This window comes from Danio rerio, chromosome 5 (genome assembly GCF_052040795.2).
Source record: "Danio rerio strain M-AB ecotype USA chromosome 5, GRCz13ab, whole genome shotgun sequence".
Taxonomy (NCBI): domain Eukaryota; kingdom Metazoa; phylum Chordata; class Actinopteri; order Cypriniformes; family Danionidae; genus Danio; species Danio rerio.
Genome location: NC_141025.1, coordinates 25,051,113 through 25,071,440, shown reverse-complemented (window position 1 = coordinate 25,071,440; position 20,328 = coordinate 25,051,113). Strand labels below are relative to the sequence as shown.

Below are 20,328 nucleotides of genomic sequence, written 5' to 3'. Positions count from 1 at the left end.
TCTGGTGTTGTGATTTCCCTCCCTCTGCAGTGTTTTTTATTGATTGTGCACTTCATTTGCAAAAAAGAGTGAGTGTGATGTGTGTTTTTCTATTAAAACACAAATTGATTTAAGCATGTAGTTGCTGTGCAAGCAAAAAAAGAGGACCAAGGATGCATCAGAGTTATCGAATCGAATCTAAACGCAGTACAACAATACATTTTAATGTATTAAACCTAATTATATTAAGAATAATTCCTTCAAGTTTGATTTTACCTGAGTACAACTGTCCAGTGAAGGTGTCAGTGGGTGGCTACGGAGCCCCCCACTTTATGACGTACGATGACGTATATCCAGCCTCGTTCTGACAGACAGGTGAACGGGGCGAAGACGCCATGTTGAGCGAAAACGGAAGTGTATTATTCCCTTGTTAAAAACATATTCTGAATGTTTGCGAAGAGGAACCGGACGCGTTAGTAGTTAAAAGCTTCCCTTTAAGCGTTTGAACATAATCCGCGATTGAATTACGGGTGAGATAAGAATCATTCTCTTTGTGGGACTCTTTCTGAGCAACTTTACACAGACTGACAGACCGTCAAATCACTTCACGGGGCGACCGTAAGTTAAAGATCGGGTCCTGAAGATGCCACTGGCGCAGTGTGCAGACCCCTGGCAGAAGTTGCCGATGGGGCATTTGGAGAATGAGGTAGGTTTTTATTATGTTTGCAACACCGATGTGTAATTGTACAATGTCATGTTTAATCCGACGGTTCTGGAGCAGGGGAATCTCAGTGTACAGACTTGAAATGCATAACCTTACTCGGTTTGCTAGTTTACAGTTTGCAAAGACTATTCAAACACAAAGTTTCGGATTAACATTACTCTTCAAACAAGTAACGTAAAATGCAGAAAAGTGTGTGCTTAGCAGTTATATAGTAGAATTTTAAAAGCAACACGACGTGTTTGTTTCTTTTAAATGTTAACTTGGACGTGTTATTAGCATAGAGTACTTTGCTACTTGGAAAAGCTGGAGAATGTGTAAGCCGTCGAAGACTTGACCAGACAAGCCCTGTACGTACGTACGTGTTTGTGTGTGTGTGTGTGTGTGTCAACTCGATGCAAGTTAACTTGGTTCATTCTTACTTAAAATGGACACTTGTTTTTGAAGCTGGTTGAAGTTTGACTTGAGGATGCATTGGGCAAGCTCAGGGTGGGGAACTAACTTCTCATACACTAACAGTCGGTTTCTCAAAACCCAGTGAACTGCCTGCATACCTAAACAACATTTTTGGGCGTCACAGGCATGCCTAGAAATACCATAATGTGCCAAACATGCTTTATGATACCCCCAAATGCTGTCTAAGTAGACAGAGGGCCTGTTAGCTTTTGAAACACAGCCAGGGTGTTACTTAGATTATGAAACAACAGTCTCATAACAGCATTTATATAAACATGACTTACAAAATTATAGAATAAAATAATTTACTAAATAAAGAAAGAAAGAAAATAAATATTAAAAAGCTAATTCTTTTAAAATTGCATTTTTATTCTTACTCGTTTTAGCCTTATAGGAAATACTAAACCAAAATTTATGAATTCAAATTCTCGGACAGTGTAATTTTAAACATCAGTTAGTAAACACACCCTCCAACACATATAAAATACCAGAAGATATTAAGATAAGGAATACATTTAGTTGATTCAAGTTGATTTATGTTAATAATAAGCATTACAACATGACAGTAGATGCATCTAATACCTATTACTACTACTGGGGATTTGCACATGTTTTCCAAAATGAAATGAAATGATTAGTAATGTAAACATTGATTTATGGTTATTATATAAAACACAGTTTACTGAAAATTTCAGTGGCAACTCTGCAAAAATGAGTTGAAATGAAGGAACATAAGAAGTCTTGAAGAATTATGCCAAGGAACTTTCTTCCAAACATCTTCAATTGTATATTAGGAAGAGCTTAAAGACATTTAAGATAGGGCTTTCTCACAAATATCTTGGAATTTATCTTAATTCAGATTTTGGTGAATTTGATTATTGGATGTGCTGTTGTCTGCATTTGATCAAATTCAACTTTAATTATTTCCCATTCAGGGTTGTATCTGTTCATCTGTGTTCAGATTTAGTCCGTGGATTACATTTCAATGATTGTTTCCTGTTTTATTGTGAAATTATCTGGATGGGAGATTTAATATAGCATTAAATTAAAATGGCACTAATCCCAAATAAATATATATAGAAGTGTGTAAAAGGTCACACAAGTTTACACAAATAAATAAATAATGCTGTTTTTGCACTTTTCTGTTTTTCAAAGAACATTTAGAGGTGTAGCTGCTGTAAATTCAGTTCTAATTAATTTTTTAAAAAGCATTTAAAAGCACTTTAGATAAAGAAATTTTCAGCCTTGCCTTCTTAGGAATACATTTAAGTTGAAAACAGTTATTTTGTTTTGTAATAGTTATATTGCTGTATTTTCAATCAAATTATGTAAGAGGCCTGGGTGGTTAATCGAAATTGACATTCAGAAAGTGTAATTGATTACATTTTTTCTGTTATTATCCCTATCGCATGTAAGGTCACGTGACCTGGCTTAATTACGTCATTCCGCCAACATGTCTAACATGAACAACCTAAAAACTGAGACAACTAAGCAACAAGAGCAGCTTATACCAAAAACAATGCATATTTACTGCACAAAAATAAATGTATACAATAAAAATTAATAAATAAAATAATCGTTCATTAATCGCAATCGAGTTAAATTGTCCAATTAATCGAGATTTTGAATTTAGGCTAAATCCCCCAGCCCTATTATGTAGTATTGGAAAGCATAAATATGCTGAACATTTTTCAAACCTCATGTGTAATGATCCAGAAACATTTATGGATTATTCTCCATGTGTAACTTTGAGTATGGCACAAAAACCCTGCACACTCCTTTGTACAGTTTTAAGTGCTTTTAGGATAAACATGTCATTAGAGTAGCTAAATCATAACATGCATTGTCTCTGGTACTTTGTTAGCCCTCTGTCATCGCCATACTCTTTCCCTAATTAACGTGCCTTTGATCCGGGTTAATCCTGTGTTCTGAAAATAGCCGTCCTGTGTGGTTTGTGTGGACCTATAAATAATCACACAGTCTGTTACTACACGTAAATAACAATCTTTCACAGTGCTGTTTTACTCTTATGTCAACATGTGGTTAGGTAATTTGACATTTCAAATAGTCATTATCCCATGTAGATACTATTTAAAATAATTATGATTTCGCAGTCATTAAAATGAACTTTATTCCTTCTATTTGTAATGTCCTGTACTAGTTCTGCACAGTATATCATTTCAGTATCGATATTGCAATGTGTGCATTTGCAAAAGTCACATTGCAGGACTGGCCAGTAGACAGTTAGAAAAACAAGTGATTTTTGTTTACAGTTTTTGAGTCATGGATCTGACCATTTTTCGGATCAGCAAAAGAGTAGAACACTAATGTCATTCGCTTTCCATTTATGCAAAAATATTACTGCACAAAGCATTGGTTTTAATAAACAGGGCTTAGAACCTGCAATTTTGTTAAAAATAAAAATCAAGAAAGAACCAACTGAAAAAAAAGAAAATATTCAATACAAAAATGATTTTTGCTGATAATTCTGAATATAGAAATCTAACATCTTTATTATAGATGGATCATTTTTGAAAACCTATTCAGTGACATAATTTTGATGGTTGTTTGTCGCTACCTGTTGGTTGCACAATGTAATTGCTACAACGTTCACCAACATCTAGTTCCATTTAAACTGTGATTTTAATCTTTACCATAAACATCAGTGTTTACATCTGAACTATAAACTGTTCTCCCAGTACTTTTGTATTATTTTATTGTTTGTAACAAACTGAAAAAGTGTAAAACTGTGTCTTTCAATCAAATGCAGATTTGAATGCAGCGATTCGAAGGAATAATAAACATATGCAAATCATTATCATTTATTCATGTTGTGTGGGTTTGAATTGAGATCAGTTGAGATGTTTCTAATGTTTAATTGTGAAGCTTTACATTCAAATGCATTAATGCAGGGTAAACAAACAGTGACTGAAAACACCTTTAATTAATAACCTTAGAAAGCATTTAGGTAGGTCCCATCACAACTTTTTCTGTCATCGTTATTTTTTTTCAGAGAAGCCAAAATGCTTTCGTACACGTGATTTGAATGATGCGGGAGGCAATCTCTTTGCAGTTGTTATAAATGTTAGATTAACGTACAATTAAAAGAAAAAAAAGTTATTAATCTGCTGGTCACATGCTTTCCGAACCGTGGGTTGTTATCCATGCGTATCACTGATGAACTGTGATGCGTTACACCCCTAATGTTTGTAATTTTTAAGAAAGATTAATTGTATTTTTGTATATACGATGAAGAATATAGTGTTATTTTACATTTGACTATTCAATTTTTTGTACCTTATTATTACTAGAATTCCAGAAAACTATACAACACTTTTTGTCTTATTTGCACATTTTCATTACTTTATTTATCAATTATAATAAATTCTGCAAATGTTCAATAACATGATCCCAATTCGTCTAAAATAATGATTAACAATGATTGTTAAATTATACTCAATATTGCAGAAAAATTAAGTATTGGAATGTCAGTTTTTTCGTAATTCGCCCTTGTAATTCATAATCGATTTACAAGGACTACGTAATCGTAGTCGTTGTAAATCATAGGTTTCAAACTCGATTTTTGGAGGGCCTCAGCTCTGGACAGATTTCCTCCTACCCAAATCAAACACAGCTGATCCACCTAATCATTGGCTGCGTCCGAAACCGCCTACTACTCAGTAGGTACTGCATTTGAATTTAAACGTACCACTCTGTCGTTAGAAAAGTGCGTTCTATACAGTATGAACGTGAAAAGTATGAATGGAATTCGGACGTACTACATCCGCCATTTTGTCATTGTCACGTGACCTACCTGCGTCAATTGCGTCGCTTTACTCCCATTCATGAATTCGCTCGCGTGGCATCATGGGATAGCGCAGCATGCATGGGATGCGCACTCCAGAATCTCGCCGGATGTAGTAAGTCATCCGGGTACTTATCGCATACGGATTTTCGAATTCTATGAATTCGGACATATTACTCGGCTCGCATACTGATTTTAGTGTACTATATAGTATGGAAGTATGTGGTTTCGGATGCAGCCAAGGCGTTCAAGACTACTAGAGACTATTAAGCAGCTTTGAGTTGGAGGTGGTTGGAGCTTAACTATGCAGAGCTGCGGCCCTTCAGGAATTAAATTTCAGACGATTGCTGTGAATGTTTTTGTAATAATAAAATAATGTAAGAAGGTTTTGTATTAACGTCATTTCTTTTTCTGTTTTGCAGGATGACTCCATGATTGAGGATGATTCTCTTGTTCACGTAAGTTGAAGACTGTCTGACTAACTATGTGTGTATTTATGTGAGTATGTTCTATTAGTTTTGTGTCCATCGGTTTAGCATTATTACTGCAAAATGTAACCATACGAGAGTGAAAGTTTATTATTTGCATTTGTTTTTAAGAACTGTGACCATGTGAGCTTTACAAGAGATTTTAAAGCATTTGGACATGCTATACCACTTGTAACTTTACAATTTAAATTTTATTTGTATTGGATTATTTATATATTTATACAATGAAGGTCCATAGTTATTTTACATTTGATTTCAAAATTTATATTGTTAAATATTGACTGAATTCTCAGGAGACCATAAAGCATTTATTTAATTTTCTCTGACTCAATATAAATTATTTATCTATCCAAATAGAACGATTAATGTCATCTGGTGAGCAGTTGTGTGTATTTTGAGTCGTTGTAGTATGCAGAATATAGCTGTCATAATTAATGCTGATGGGTACAGCACAGCAGTTCAAGTCCATAGGTTATCAGACAAGCTGTTTGGTCACATCATGAAGACAATTTGATCTACTGTAAAGCCCTACTATCTTTCAGTTTAAAGATATGTTTCCTATGCCAGCTAGTGAGCTTTTATCATCACGTTTCCTGTATCAGAGGATAGCCTGGTTTTATTGGTTTCCTGTTGGATGAGTGACATGGCAAACGGCCAGTAGGAGAAGAGGATGTTCAGCATTCACATCAAGCAGAGCCTAATTTTCCACCAAGCCAGCATATCGTTTTTTATAAAGCTGATGGAGCAGATTGACTCCATGGGCTGCTTTTAATAGCTCAAAACGCTGTAAAGGATGACTTTATGAAACATAATAACAATTTGATGATCTTCCAGGAATCACACTGATGTGATAATTTAGTGACCTAAAGAACACTTTTGTTTATCAGTGTAATTTGTTGGATATTTTGTTTTCAGGATTTTTTGATAAAATAAACAATTAGCAACTTTAGCGTCATTAAAAGCAGATTTTTTTAATGACAATTTTATTCTTTCAAGTGACTTGATGCATTTTATTTGTCTTTGTTTAAAAAAAAATTCTGGATAAAAATGTACTGTCATGAATTTTTTAAACAGTGTATTTTTAAGCTCATCCTATTGTGTGTGCGTGCGTGTGTGTGTGTGGGAAGGAAGACTGTCAAGAGTCATGTTTTTGATGTAGTGTGTTCAACACCCACGCTCACTTCCTGTTCCTGTTGTGAGGTGTCCCTCAGTCATCATCCTTGGTCACATTTCAGCTCGGTTCTCTAAAAAAAATTTAGCCCCTTTAGTCAAATCATCTGTTCCCAAACATCTTGAAGGCCCCATTGTTGGTTTGCGCAACAATTCTGATTGATTTATTTAAATTTAAATGTACACATTTTTATGCGTTTATGGAAGGATTCTAAGCTTCACAACTGCATATAAATTACTTAAAAGATATTTTATTTTACAAAGAACAAAAATTAATTCCTGTGTGATTCACACCATGCAGTTCTTCCTTTTAATGACATATCTCTACATCAAGTTTAGGAGTCCCTTTTAAGGGTATTTGAAAATTACCTTCCATGCAGTGTGCAACACGGCTCTAAAGGCTGACTTCTGCTTTAAGCGCACACGTATGCCCCGGTGCACCTACGAGTGGACCCATAGCCTTCACCGTGGCTGTCAGTGATATAGATGCAAACCTCTCAAAAAAATTTAACTTCACGTCACAAGGACACAAAGCGCAAGCTTTGTGATTGGTCGGCTCGGTAGTGCAGACGAGTGTTGGTGGAGACTAAAGCCGCATCTTTAAATCTGAAATTAAATCTGAAATTGCACCGTATTTAAAAATATAGATTTTTAAAAATTAAATATTAGACTAAGTTGTTTAAATGAGTTGTCGTTTGTCTGAATCTTTTGCCTGTTCGTATCGACATTGACACGAAACAATACCAAATATGAGCTGCCGGATCTAGTAAAACGTGAACGCGCTTTTCCCTTCAGACACTAGCAAAGTGCGTGGGATCATGGGATTGGTCATGATGCGAAGATTACAATCACTGAGAGATGGCCAGACATGCGGCTGTGGGGAATAAATGGTTCCTTGCTTTTTGTTCCTGTCATTTTTCTGATGATTGATACAATAACCTGTCCTGCAGCACGGGATTTGCTGGCTTTTTGTTATTACAAGAAGGATCAGCAAAAACATGGGATTTTGTCAGTAACGGTTTGTATAGACCAGTTTCTTTCTCCAGATCCTGTAAGTGTTTCTTTTTCATACACAACATCAAGTGTCATTTAAACTAGTAGCTTCGTTTTCGGTTGTATGCAAAATATGCATTTAGTTGAGTGTTGTAACTTGTGATCACTACGTGTGGCTTATAATCGCATTTTTATTATAGATCAGTATTTGTGCTGCATCTCTCAGGTTAAATCTGGATAGGCTATTTCACATATTGCATCCAAAACCACGCTGAAAATGCGACACGTGCTTCCTCCTCTACTGATTTAAATGAGTTTTGTGCTCGCGATCTCCTGCTGTTTGTTGCTATGGCACCATCAGCTGTTCCTGCACACATGCGGGGTGTGGTCAATTTTCAAAATAGTTTAACTTTGCCACTGTGTAGTTTAATAATGAATGTGTGTAGTTGTTAAATGTGAATATGCTTAAACGTGGTGGCTGTTTCTCTCCGTCTCGTGCTGAACACAGTCGACCAATCACAACAGACTGGGTCATCGGACCAATTACAGCAGATTGGCTTCATGCAAAAGAGGGATTTGGGAACGAATGAATCGCTGAATGAATCATATGGTAGTCGCTGGAATAATTAGGTAAAAAGCATCTTATAAGACAATAAAAGTGTTTTTTGACCTTGCATGTATATCAGCCTGTTGTTGGAGACCTACAAATACCAAAGTATGACCTTTCATAATGCATAATGGAGCTCTTTAAGTCTTCTCTATCACTGTGAAGAAGCAATGCTGCATAAAAAGCCAGGCAAAAAAAAGTTTGCTTTCTCCGACTCTCCTCAGCCCTTAGCAAATGCATTTGTCACCTCTAAGCAACATTAAACACTCCTAAAGTCTACAGGATGACAGGCACTTCTCTTCCACCTTTACTGTAAATTTGTCAAAAGCAAAATTTGAACTGTATTGTTCTGTTTCTTTATGCTGATTGGTAAATACTGTGTCATTCATGCTAAAGTGCATGATGCATAAACAACTGATGCCTTTATTTCCTTAAGCACTTTATGAATTTGCTTGTTGAAACATCCTTGTATTACTGTTGACACTGTCAGTCATTTGATGGGTTTTTAACTATTCTAACAGCTCGAGCTGCTAGTGAAAGCAGGTCAGGAGGGAAGCATTGATTATTAATGAAGTACGCAGTCTCCCAAAAAACACAGGCAAGGCAAAATGATGAAAAGACTGAGCTTGTTGAAAAATTGGCTCTGAAATATTGCTTAGATTATTTCTACATACAGCAAATATTTCATTTACTGCTTTCATGTAATATTTATTGCTTTGCCAGTGCACAAACGCATGCTTTAGTCCCACTGCTTTCTTTTCATAATTTCTGATAGGGCTGAGCAATATATCGTTTGAGCATCAATATCAAAAAGTGTGTGTCGACTATTTTCACATATGCTATGTTGAGTTGACAACAGTTGACAATACATGAGATTTATGCTGAGTTCAGATTGCATGATTTTAGTCCCGATTTTGACTCGCCGACAGGTTTTAAGAAATTGACAACAAATGCTTGAAAATTTATAAATAATTAATTCACCAGCGTCTATTACGATAGTGCCATCGTGATGTTTCATATTTGACATCATATGATGCCAAATTGGTTGAAATCGCCCAACCCTACCAGATATCATTCACCATTTCTTCTCGTTTATTGACATGGCAGACTGGTGTGTGTGTGTGCAATTTGTTGACCAAACTCAGTGTTTATGAACAGATTAAAAGTTACTACCAACCTATTTTTCATAAGATAAAGAATGAGAGAGAGAGGGGGGGATAAGATGAGATGATAAGATAAGAGGGAGGGGAAAAAGCAGAGATCTAAAAAAAGCCTGTTTAAATGAGAATGCAGGCGTTCGGCTGTGACTAACCCATTTTTTATTTTTATTCTTAGATTTATTTTTGGCCTTTTTGCCTTTATTAGATAGGACAGTATTGAGACAGGAAGTGAAGTGGAAGAGAGAGAGAGAGAGGGGGTAGGGTAGGGAAATGTCGTTGAGCCGGGATTCGAACTCGCGACACCATATGTCGGCGCGCTAACCACTAGGCTATTGCGCCGACTGACTAACCCATTTTACCACTAATTAGCATTTTAGCATCCAGAGTTGGATGATCCTGACAGCATCTCTCTGTGTCAGTGTTTCTGCTTTTCATGATCTCTCAGTCAGTCAGATGGACCAAGATTAAAACCTGTGCTGCTTGTTTGTTGTGTTTATTGTCTCTCTCCTTCCACAGGCTTTGACACATCGCTCCTCTGCAGAGACACCAGCCATCCAGGCTTCTCTTTAACATCTTATCATTGTGTGGGTGTGTGTGTGTGGGTGTGTGTGTTTGCCTGACTGTCAGTAACTTTTTGGGCATGAGTTTGTATTGAGGTGATGAAGTGATGTTGGTGTTTTCTGACATTTGATTTCAGTGTTGTTGTTGTTGTTTTTTTACACTGCTGTCATTAATGTATTTCTAACAGTACCAAGCAAGAGAACTGAGGTGTGTGTTTGGTGTTAAATTACATGTTTGACACAATCATCCTGATATCAATTCTGTCCTCTTAACAGGATGAGGGCTCGGTGAAGGAAATCAGCATCACTCATCATGTCAAAGAGGGCTCAGAGAAAGCAGACCCACGGCAGTTTGAGCTCCGCAAAGTGCTGGGTCAGGGCTCGTTTGGCAAGGTTAGATAAACTGGTCAGATATGAAGAGAACTACTGGAAATTTTTAGTTTCATTAAGCATTTTCACATTGGCTTCAAATCGTAATGGTTGGGATTTGTGCAGGTGTTCCTTGTCAAGAAGATCTCTGGGCCTGATGCAGGACAACTCTACGCTATGAAAGTGCTAAAGAAAGCTACGTTGAAAGGTGTGTTTTGCTGTCATCATAGAACAGGGTATCTGCTGGGCCTTAAAAAGCTTTTAAAATGTCTTAAATGTCAAAAGGTTAATTTTAGGCCTTAAGTCTTAAATCTACTGAAATATTATATTGTAGGTCTTAAATCTTTTTTTAACAGGTCCTAATTTTCCTTTGTTCATGTATAGCTACCCAATCTGGCCATTAACACCTATGCGATCACCATCAATCCATCTTATTAAAACATTTTAATTTAAAAATTGTTTTTGCATTATTGTTTTTTTTTCCTTACAGTAAGATTTGCTTTAAAAGTTCTCCATTTATTTACTAAAGTAATTGACAGTTATGTTTTGTTCTATTTGGTAAGGGTTATTGGGTTTGTAAATGGATATATTTGAAAATTAATAAAAAAAATATTAATACTGAATTATTGTTATTAAATGTATTAAATTAATATTTTTTTGATCGGACAAGTGAAAATCTTTTCTAAATGGGATATTTGAAAAACATACTTTAGCATTTAGCCTTGTACAAGTTGAAAATTTCATACATAATGATCTTAAAAGTCTTAAATCAAACTTGATGAAACATGTAGAAACTCTGTTGAATGCACACACTCGGCTGAAGGAAATTTAAGCGTGTTATTGTTCGTTTACAATCTGGTTTGTGGTTTCAGTGCGAGATCGAGTGCGTACAAAAATGGAGAGGGACATTCTTGTTGAGGTCAACCACCCATTTATTGTTAAACTGCACTATGGTGAGTCTTTGACATCTTATCGCTGATCAGATTCTCACACTTCATGGTAGTTTTTTTTACTTTAATTTAAACTTGCTATTTATCTACTTAATCTCTGGATTAATTTTATTTATTTATTTGTTTGTTTGTTATCATTTTTGTGTTTCCAATGCCTCGCCCAGTTAACTTTGTTTACGCTTGATATTAAAAGGATAGTTTGCCCTCCCTTATATATTATACATATATTGCGCTCTAAACCCATATACATTTCGTTTTTTTCTGCTGATCACAAAGGAAGATATTTGGAAGAATGTCAGCGATCAAACAGATCTCAACACACTAACTCTGCCGTAGTTGGAAAAATAAATACTATGGGAGTGAGTAGGTGACAAGATCTGTTTGGTTATTGACATGCTTCCAAACAACTTCCTTTGTGTTCACAATAACATTGCCACCTGAAGCTATATGTTTAGAGAAAAAATGTAAAAATCAGAGGGTTTAATGCTGTGTGGTTAGTGAGCTTCAATAATACATGCCATAATTCAAAAAAATTTAGTCTTTAGGCTGTTAACTATTGATTAAAAGTTCATTTTACTTCCAGGTGCAAACAAGACCTTGGATAATAATGTTTACTACCGTTGATACAGATTTTGAATTTTTGTTTCTTCAGCATTTCAGACAGAAGGTAAACTCTATCTGATACTGGACTTCCTCAGAGGAGGAGATCTCTTCACTCGGCTGTCTAAAGAGGTGAGTTTTGTTTCTAAGGATCGATAAATCTACCATTTGCACAACTGCTCAAAACAGTTTTTTAGAGTTCCTGAAGTATCCAAGGCTGCATTATTCAATCAAATATACTGAAGCAGAAGTTGCAATAAGATTGTGAAATTGAATGTAATATACATTTTTTAGCAGCCATTACTCAAGTCTGTGAAAAAGTATTACTAATAATTTAAGCCATTCCAAAAACATGACAATATCTTGTTGATTCAGTACCATTTCTAAGCATGTCTTTTTATAATAGTTGAATTTGTTTTGATTTTGTGATGTCTGATCTGTTTTTTTATCACTATTCTCATTTTTTATTAATGTGCCTTTTCTGAGAAAAAATTAATAATATCTTTAAAAATTAAGTTTGAACTGTAATGTATTTGTTAATCTTATTTTAGAGATGTAAATATTTAAATGAGCTTTAAATCATTAAACATAAGGAAATGATGTAAGAATATCTAAACATTCTACCACTCTCTTGTAGGTGATGTTTACAGAGGAGGATGTTAAGTTTTACCTAGCAGAGCTGGCTCTGGCACTAGACCATTTACATGGACTGGGAATCATCTACAGAGATCTCAAACCAGAAAAGTGCGTTTCTCACCCACATATTACATACAAAGTGAGGTGGCCCAGCTCAAAGTACAGCAGCAAACTATATAGTAACCACTACACATTTCCTTATAAAAACTATTTTATCAATCACCATATAGTATATAGATATTAGAAAGCCAGCGCAGTGCACATTTTAATAAGTGCTCAATTTCTTGATTTCTTTTACAGTATTCTCTTGGATGATGATGGACACATCAAACTTACAGGTATGTGTGCTTTATCTATCCAAGAGAACATATTGCTTTTATTATAATGAGTGAATTTGGGTCATAAATGATAAAAGATTAATGTTATAACTGTTTTTTGTGAGTCACGTCATGATAAGTATGTTAGTATGTCTCAGATTTGGTTTGTCTGCACGTGTTACATAGATTTTGGTTTGAGTAAGGAGTCCATTGACCATGAGAACAAGGCATATTCGTTTTGTGGTACGGTGGAATATATGGCTCCAGAAGTTGTCAACCGCAGAGGTCACACCCAGAGTGCCGACTGGTGGTCTTATGGTGTGCTAATGGTGAGGAGGTTTGGTTTTAGATGTACCAAAGTTAAAAATAATATTTGGGTCACTGTGGGCTAATTATAATGCATTTCTATTACCGCAGTTTGAAATGCTAACTGGAGCACTTCCATTCCAAGGGAAAGACCGAAAGGAGACCATGACAATGATCTTAAAGTGAGGCTTATTTCCTCAATACTGATTTTCACAACTGAGTTTTTGGACTGACGTTGGTTTTTGTGCCTTCAGGGCGAAGCTAGGCATGCCTCAGTTCCTCAGCCCTGAAGCCCAGTCTCTGCTCCGCAATCTGTTCAAGAGGAATCCTGGCAATCGCTTGGGTAAGACAGCTCATTATTTAATTAGCTTCAAAGAGAAGTTTGTTTGTGCTGAGGAAATTTGGTAAATGTCAGTCTGTTCATTCCTGAATGTTCAGGAGCTGGACCTGATGGAGTAGAAGGAATCAAAAGGCATTCTTTCTTCACCAGAATTGACTGGAATGTAAGTTTTGTATTATTATTATTATTATTATTATTATTATTATTATTATTATTTAAATAGAATTGTGTAGACTTCCAAACATGCTTTAAAAAAAAATATATATATATATATATATATATATATATTCAATTTAACAACCAGAATTGTAACATTAATGTATACCTAATTGATATGCATTTATTATTTTTAAAATAAATATATTTTAATTAGTGTTTTTCCACCTTCGTAGAAATTATTCAGAAAAGAAGTGCCTCCACCCTTCAAGCCAGCTATCAAGAAGCCAGACGACACTTTCTACTTCGACTCCGAATTCACTGCCAAAACCCCACGAGGTAAGTCATGGAATCATTCCCCTTCCCAACAACAGATGCAAATCCAGTCCCAACAATCGAATTGTACTCTGTTCCTTAATTCTTCTTCACAGACTCTCCTGGTGTCCCTCCAAGTGCCAATGCCCATCAGCTCTTCAGAGGATTTAGTTTTGTTGCTACTGGAGTAGAAGAAGAGAGCCAGTCACCCATTCAGAGCAACATCAACATGAGCAGCATACTCCAGGTATACATTCATTACTTGCACACGTTTCTTCTCAAAATCCTACAACATCAGAACCGAAGGGAATTAAGCACATGCCTGTCTGTTGTAGCAGTCCCACCGGAGCACGCTTCAGTTCACAGATGCATATGAAGTTAAAGAGGACATCGGTGTGGGCTCCTATTCCGTCTGCAAGCGATGTGTGCAAAAGAGCACAGGAATGGACTATGCTGTTAAGGTAAAGGCATTCCTCTTCATCTGTGCTATTGAAGCATTAAAGTGATGGTTCGTCCAAAAATTAAAATGACCTCTTTGTTTACTCTTCTTTACTCTAAACCTAAACTTTGAGAGCTTCTTTATTCCGTTAAACACACAAGAAGGTATTTTGAAGAATGCTGGTTGCTGGTACACATCAACTTGGATAGTAGGGAAAAAAATAACAATGGAAGTCGATGGAAATCAACACTTTTCAAAATATTTTCTTTTGTGTCCAACAGAATAAAATCACTGTTTTGGAACTTGTAAGGGTTGAATAAATGATGACAGAATTTAAACTTGTGTGCAAACTATCCAATTAACAGAGAGCGAAAGGGTTCTCTCTCTTTTTTTTAATTTTTAATTTTTATTTTTTTTGCATGTTTTTGTTTATTTCTGTATTTTGGACTTGAATAACAGAAAAAGAACTAGCCACCTATAGAGAAACTGGCATCCAGGCTGCATAGTGATAATGTCTTTCTCACACACCGCCAGCATGACTCAGCACAGCTGTCTAACCAAGAATTCAGGGCAAGAATGGTTGTAATCGTGCCACTCTGTACCAGGCTCATGTGGATCTAAAACTGGAACCATACCTGACTGTATTTAAAACCATTCAGTCCGATTGTAGAAAAGTGCTTCTTCCAGTTTTATAGAGAGGTGTATTAATAGTTTTGAATAGTTTGTCAGTTGCAGAAAACACATGCTTCATATTATATTGACCAGTTTTTTGATGTGTTTAAAAGTTTGGAAAAGGTACTTTGTCCTAGAAGATACTTAGAAGAAGAAACTTTTGTTTTAAAAATAGTTCTGCTGCTTGATTTTTGTTTAGAAGCTGTGATTTTTGCCCTTTGAAAGCCATTTTATTATTTCTGGTTTCTGGATTTTTTTCCTTCCAATAATTTTTTTTCTGGATTCTTTTTCCTTTTAATTGTTAAATTTGATATCTGTAATCAAATATAATGCCGAATTATTGAAATAATGAAACCGACCTAAAGCTAATTTTAATTGCCTTAAAATCTGTTTTTCTATGTTTTTTTTTTTAATAAAATTTATTTTTTTACTTAATCAGCATTCCATATTTCACTTGTAAGAATCATAGTGTACCTAAGAAATTCATAAAAGCAGTAATTATATGGCAATATATTTTTTTTATATATATTTTGCATATTTTAAATAGAAGATACATTTATATTATATTTGAGTTTATAACTGTGTAATATTTTCATAGTTTATGCATTCATAATTATTAATATAGTCTTTATTCTATATTCTGTAGTCATTATTAAACTTAATTTGTCTTAGATCAAATAAATGCAGTACTTTTTCCAAATGAAATGTTAAAATATTTATATTTTATAGAATCATATTAGTATCTTTAGATATGGTTCTAAATAGTTCTGATTGGATTGCAGATCATTAAAAAGGAGAGAAGAGATCCAACAGAGGAGGTTGAGATCCTGCTGCGGTACGGACAACATCCCAACATCATCACCCTGAAGGACGTGAGTGACATTTGTTCTGTAGAAGATCATAACTAGACTGTCTCAGGTGTTGTTTGCTTCTATTTTGAGTCTGTTTGGGATTATTAGGTCTTTGATGATGGCCGATCAGTGTACCTGGTCACAGAGTTGATGAAAGGTGGAGAACTACTGGATAAAATCCTCCGACAAAAGTTTTTCTCTGAGAGAGAAGCAAGCGCTGTCCTCTACACCATTACAAAGACTGTTGAATATCTGCATGCCCAAGGGGTAAGAACACTTAACATGGACTAAATTCACTTTTACAACACACTGAAAGTTTGTATATATTAGGGCTGGGCCGATAAACGATATTATATCGAATTGCGATACAATTTATGTCAATAACAATGATAAGCTCTGCACTGTTTTACTCTATTCTGATCTAGAAGCCAATCACACAGCAGAAATGTGTAACAATGAGAATCTAGAAGTGTGTTGGTATTAGAGATGGACCAAACTTTCGGCTACCTAAAATGTTATGCCATTTAATTAACCCTTTAATTTTTGTGGCTTTGGTCATTGTTTGGGGTACTCTTTTAAATCTGGAAGCTTTCACAAATTATATCCAAAAATTTATACCGTTATCGTTTAATATGGACAATAATCATCAGGATTTGCATTTTTGCCATATCGCCCAGCCCTAGTATATAGTTATATAAGATTTCTCAGTAACTATTAATCTCTGACTAAATTGAAAGAGCTTTTATGACTTTTTGTTAGTAGAGTTGTTACCTGAATCTTTTTGTATAATGCTTTTTTATTAAGAAACTGCTATGTTTAGTAAATTATTCATTGAACATTTATTACCAGTATTTTCATGAATGTAGCCAATGCTGCTGATATGGCATTAAAAACTAAATGAATGAATAAATAAGATATTCTAATTGATTTGATTATACTGTTTGGCTTCAGGTAGTACACAGAGACCTAAAGCCCAGCAATATACTGTATGTGGATGAATCTGGAAACCCCGAATCAATCAGGATCTGTGATTTTGGTTTTGCTAAACAACTCAGGGCAGAAAATGGACTGCTGATGACACCATGCTACACTGCTAACTTTGTTGCTCCAGAGGTACCTGAGATTATATGGCTCTTTAGATCTGTCTATTGTAGTCTATTATATACATTGACTTTCTACACTGTTATGACTTGCGTTTGTGTTACCTGCTCAGGTCTTGAAAAAGCAAGGCTATGATGCAGCTTGTGATATCTGGAGTCTCGGAGTTCTTCTTTACACCATGCTCACCGGGTACGGTAACCCACTGTACAAATAAAGTCAGAATTTGTCTACATTTTAGCTTTTTAATAGTTTAAAAATTAATGGCTACGCTCACCAGAGATGGAATTGTTTCATTGAAAAGCTGTAAAAACATTTATATTATTTTCTGTTGCAATATTTTAAAGCCATAATATATTGCACAGGTCAATGTATACTTTCTGCCTGGATTTTTTAAAACATATATTCCAGGTACATATCATAATTTTTTTAAACTCCCAATACTCGTTTGTTTAGGTTCACTCCATTTGCAAATGGTCCAGAAGACACACCGGAGGAGATTCTGGCTCGCATTGGCAGTGGCAAATTCTCATTGACTGGTGGATACTGGAATTCTGTATCACATGATGCAAAGGTTGTAGGCTCTCTTTTTGTTTAACACCCTTTCTAGCCCAATGAATTTATTAAACACTTTGTTCCTGTTTTCGTCATTGTTGTGGATGAAAACGCTGATGAATGCACATGCTCTGTTTAATCTAACATCTTTAAACTGACAGGACCTTGTATCAAAGATGCTGCATGTTGACCCTCATAAGAGATTAACGGCAGCTCAAGTACTTCGCCATCCATGGATAATCAACAAGGACCAGTTACCCAAATACCAACTCAATCGACAGGATGCTCCTCACCTAGTGAAGGTTTGCTTTGCTATAATGGTCTCAGATGTAAAACTGATGATTTTAGAAATGGTTGACTAATTTTATTATCTTCCATGTTTACCCAACTGGCCTAAATATATCTTTACCTAAGCATTATGATAGTTAAACTGATTGTTCACCCCAAAATGACTATTCTTTCCTTATTTACTCATGCTTTTTCATTGCAAAAGACTTTATTCATTTTAGAAACACAAAGTCACATTAGTTGCAAAGTATATTTGTAGGAATGGCCAACATTAAGGTTAAATTATTGTTTTTTCTTTTAAGGCAAAAATGGTTTGAGTTTTAAGTAAAGATATTTAGTAAATTTCCTTCTGTTAATGTATAATAACTTTAGTGGTAACACTTAACAATGAAGTTGTATGAGTTAATGTATTTACTAACATGAATGAACAATGAACAATTGTTTATGTTAGTTAATGAAGTGGTTCATTGTTAGTAATAATGTACAATTTAAAGTGACAGTATTGGCTGAACAGACATGAATAATGTCTGAGCTTTCTGCAAAATGTGATCCCAAAATGAATGAATTAAAAATGCATTTGAAATGACACAAGGTTGAGTTAATCATGACAGAATTATCATTTTGGGGTGAATTAACCCTTCAATGTTTATTTTAATCTCAGATTAGACTTAGACTTAAGTCTTAAGACTTGACATTAATTTTCTGTATTCTCTGTTTTCTGTATCTTCATCTCAGGGAGCAATGGCAGCCACTTATTCAGCCCTGAACAGAAATGTTTCTCCTGTCTTGGATCCGGTGGGCTGCTCCACACTGGCTCAGCGCCGTGGTCTCAAAAAGCTGACCTCCACTGCACTGTGACCATTCAGACCTGAGCCACAAATTACAAATGGCACATACGATTGAGAGATTCATAGCGAGTCTACCATCATCACCAAACTGCAGTCCAAACCAAAAAAAAAAGCAACAAATAGTTTTTCAGTACTTGTCACTCATGGCCATGTAGAATATTATACAATGCTCTTAGGTGAATATTAAATTCATGTACAATTGTTTTATGAAAATACTCTAGAAATGTACTTCATATGAAATTATATAAAACATATTTCTGTTCGGTCTGTGTGGAGATAATCGTGTATTAATGGACGTCAGAAGACTGTGATGTATTGCGGTGGTAATGTCATGTACAATGGCTGTTCGCAACTGCCACTAACTTTAACCCAGACCTCGTGTGCTGAAATTCCTCTCTCAAGCCTTTCTGCTCGAGAGAAAGAGCTGTGAGCGAGTTCTGCCACTATGTGAGACTTCAGATGGTGTTTGAACAGTGTTGAAACCGTTTGTTTGAAATCAAAGAGAACTATGCAAGTAAACGTTGTATGTCCTTAGAATTGTAGTGTGAATGTCACAAACCAAGTATTCTCTGCTAATATAGTGTTTTAATTGAGCAAATGGTTAAAAAAAAGTCATGAATGTGTTTTAAAAGCATTTGATTTGCATAAAAGACAATCAATATAGTGACCTCATTCTTCAATCTTCTTTCTACTTACGCAAGACCACTTTTATGCTGTGTCTTTCTTAATGGATATGTTAGAGTTTTATGGGATGGCTTTATAAGAGCAGTTTTTTTTTAATACTGGGAATGACCAGTATACTGCTGTCTTACTCTTAGGTGATTAAAACACTCCTATTTTTTGTATTATTATTATTCTTTTTTTTTTGTTGTTTAAGGGAATTATGCAGGCTGTATTACGCGTCTTTTTTCCAATCACGATTTAAAGACTGTTGAGAATGTATTATTTTTTTATACCTGATGATGAACCGTTTTCTGTATGTTTGTATGTGAGGCCACATGTTTGAGGGGACTCTGGTCACAGGTGCGTCCTCTTGTCCTGGAATGAATTTACTTTGATTAGTCCAACTGTTTTTATAATAAATTATTGCTGCTGTATTTTATTAATCACAGTGCAGAAATGTACTTGTGATCTCTCCTGGCCTCTATCGTATAACACTGGCCATACACATATTTTTTAGCACATTTGTGCTTTGAACAGCAGGTTTTTATTCATGTATTAAAACAAATCTTGCATTACACTGATGGTTTTCATTGAATGACTCGAGCACTTGAAACTAAATCAATGGGCTATTATGCACAGCTAGTGTTTTTTAGCCAATTATGAACTTACAGTGAAAGCTTTATGTGACTTTTCAATTTCATATGGTTCTTTTACAGCAAAGATGTTGTAGTTTAATTAAAATATAAGAAGTTAAATAGATTTAAGCATCCATTTGGGTTGTTAGAGCGTATAAAAAGACAGTAAAAGTTGTCATTAGCTGCATGCTAGCGCAGAAGTTTTACTGAATATACTGGGGTAAAATTAATTTCCATATTTTAAAGACATGGCGTGGAAAAATATAATGTAGTGCAGTCAGTGCATCTTGTTTGGTATGATGATAACGTTACCCGCTTTACATCGTATCTCAGCCAGGCTGTTTTTTAAGA

General features: G+C 35.2%; 1 protein-coding gene across 2 annotated transcripts; it reads left to right on the top strand.

The window, feature by feature from the left end:
- Positions 1 to 356: 356 nt before the first annotated feature.
- Positions 357 to 19,919, top strand: rps6ka3a (ribosomal protein S6 kinase A3a). 2 transcript variants are annotated; one of them, XM_087251379.1, is made up of 22 exons: positions 357 to 685; positions 5,384 to 5,419; positions 10,216 to 10,332; positions 10,435 to 10,516; positions 11,181 to 11,261; positions 11,911 to 11,990; positions 12,496 to 12,602; positions 12,795 to 12,832; positions 12,998 to 13,140; positions 13,229 to 13,299; positions 13,372 to 13,460; positions 13,556 to 13,620; positions 13,850 to 13,952; positions 14,045 to 14,175; positions 14,264 to 14,389; positions 15,822 to 15,911; positions 15,999 to 16,157; positions 16,842 to 17,003; positions 17,104 to 17,180; positions 17,445 to 17,562; positions 17,705 to 17,845; positions 18,567 to 19,919. In XM_087251379.1, exons 1-22 carry the CDS (start codon positions 623 to 625, stop codon positions 18,687 to 18,689), a joined length of 2,202 nt encoding a protein of 733 aa, XP_087107505.1. In that variant the 5' UTR covers positions 357 to 622; the 3' UTR covers positions 18,690 to 19,919.
- Positions 19,920 to 20,328: the final 409 nt, after the last annotated feature.

What these genes read in the sequence shown, in the direction of transcription:
- rps6ka3a (XM_087251379.1), top strand. Translation starts at nt 623, where the DNA reads ATGCCACTGGCGCAGTGTGCAGACCCCTGGCAGAAGTTGCCGATGGGG. An exon ending in GAATCCTGGCAATCGCTTGG is followed by an intron (nt 13,461 to 13,555) that starts GTAAGACAGCTC and finishes CTGAATGTTCAG; the next exon opens with GAGCTGGACCTGATGGAGTA. An exon ending in ACATCATCACCCTGAAGGAC is followed by an intron (nt 15,912 to 15,998) that starts GTGAGTGACATT and finishes TGGGATTATTAG; the next exon opens with GTCTTTGATGATGGCCGATC.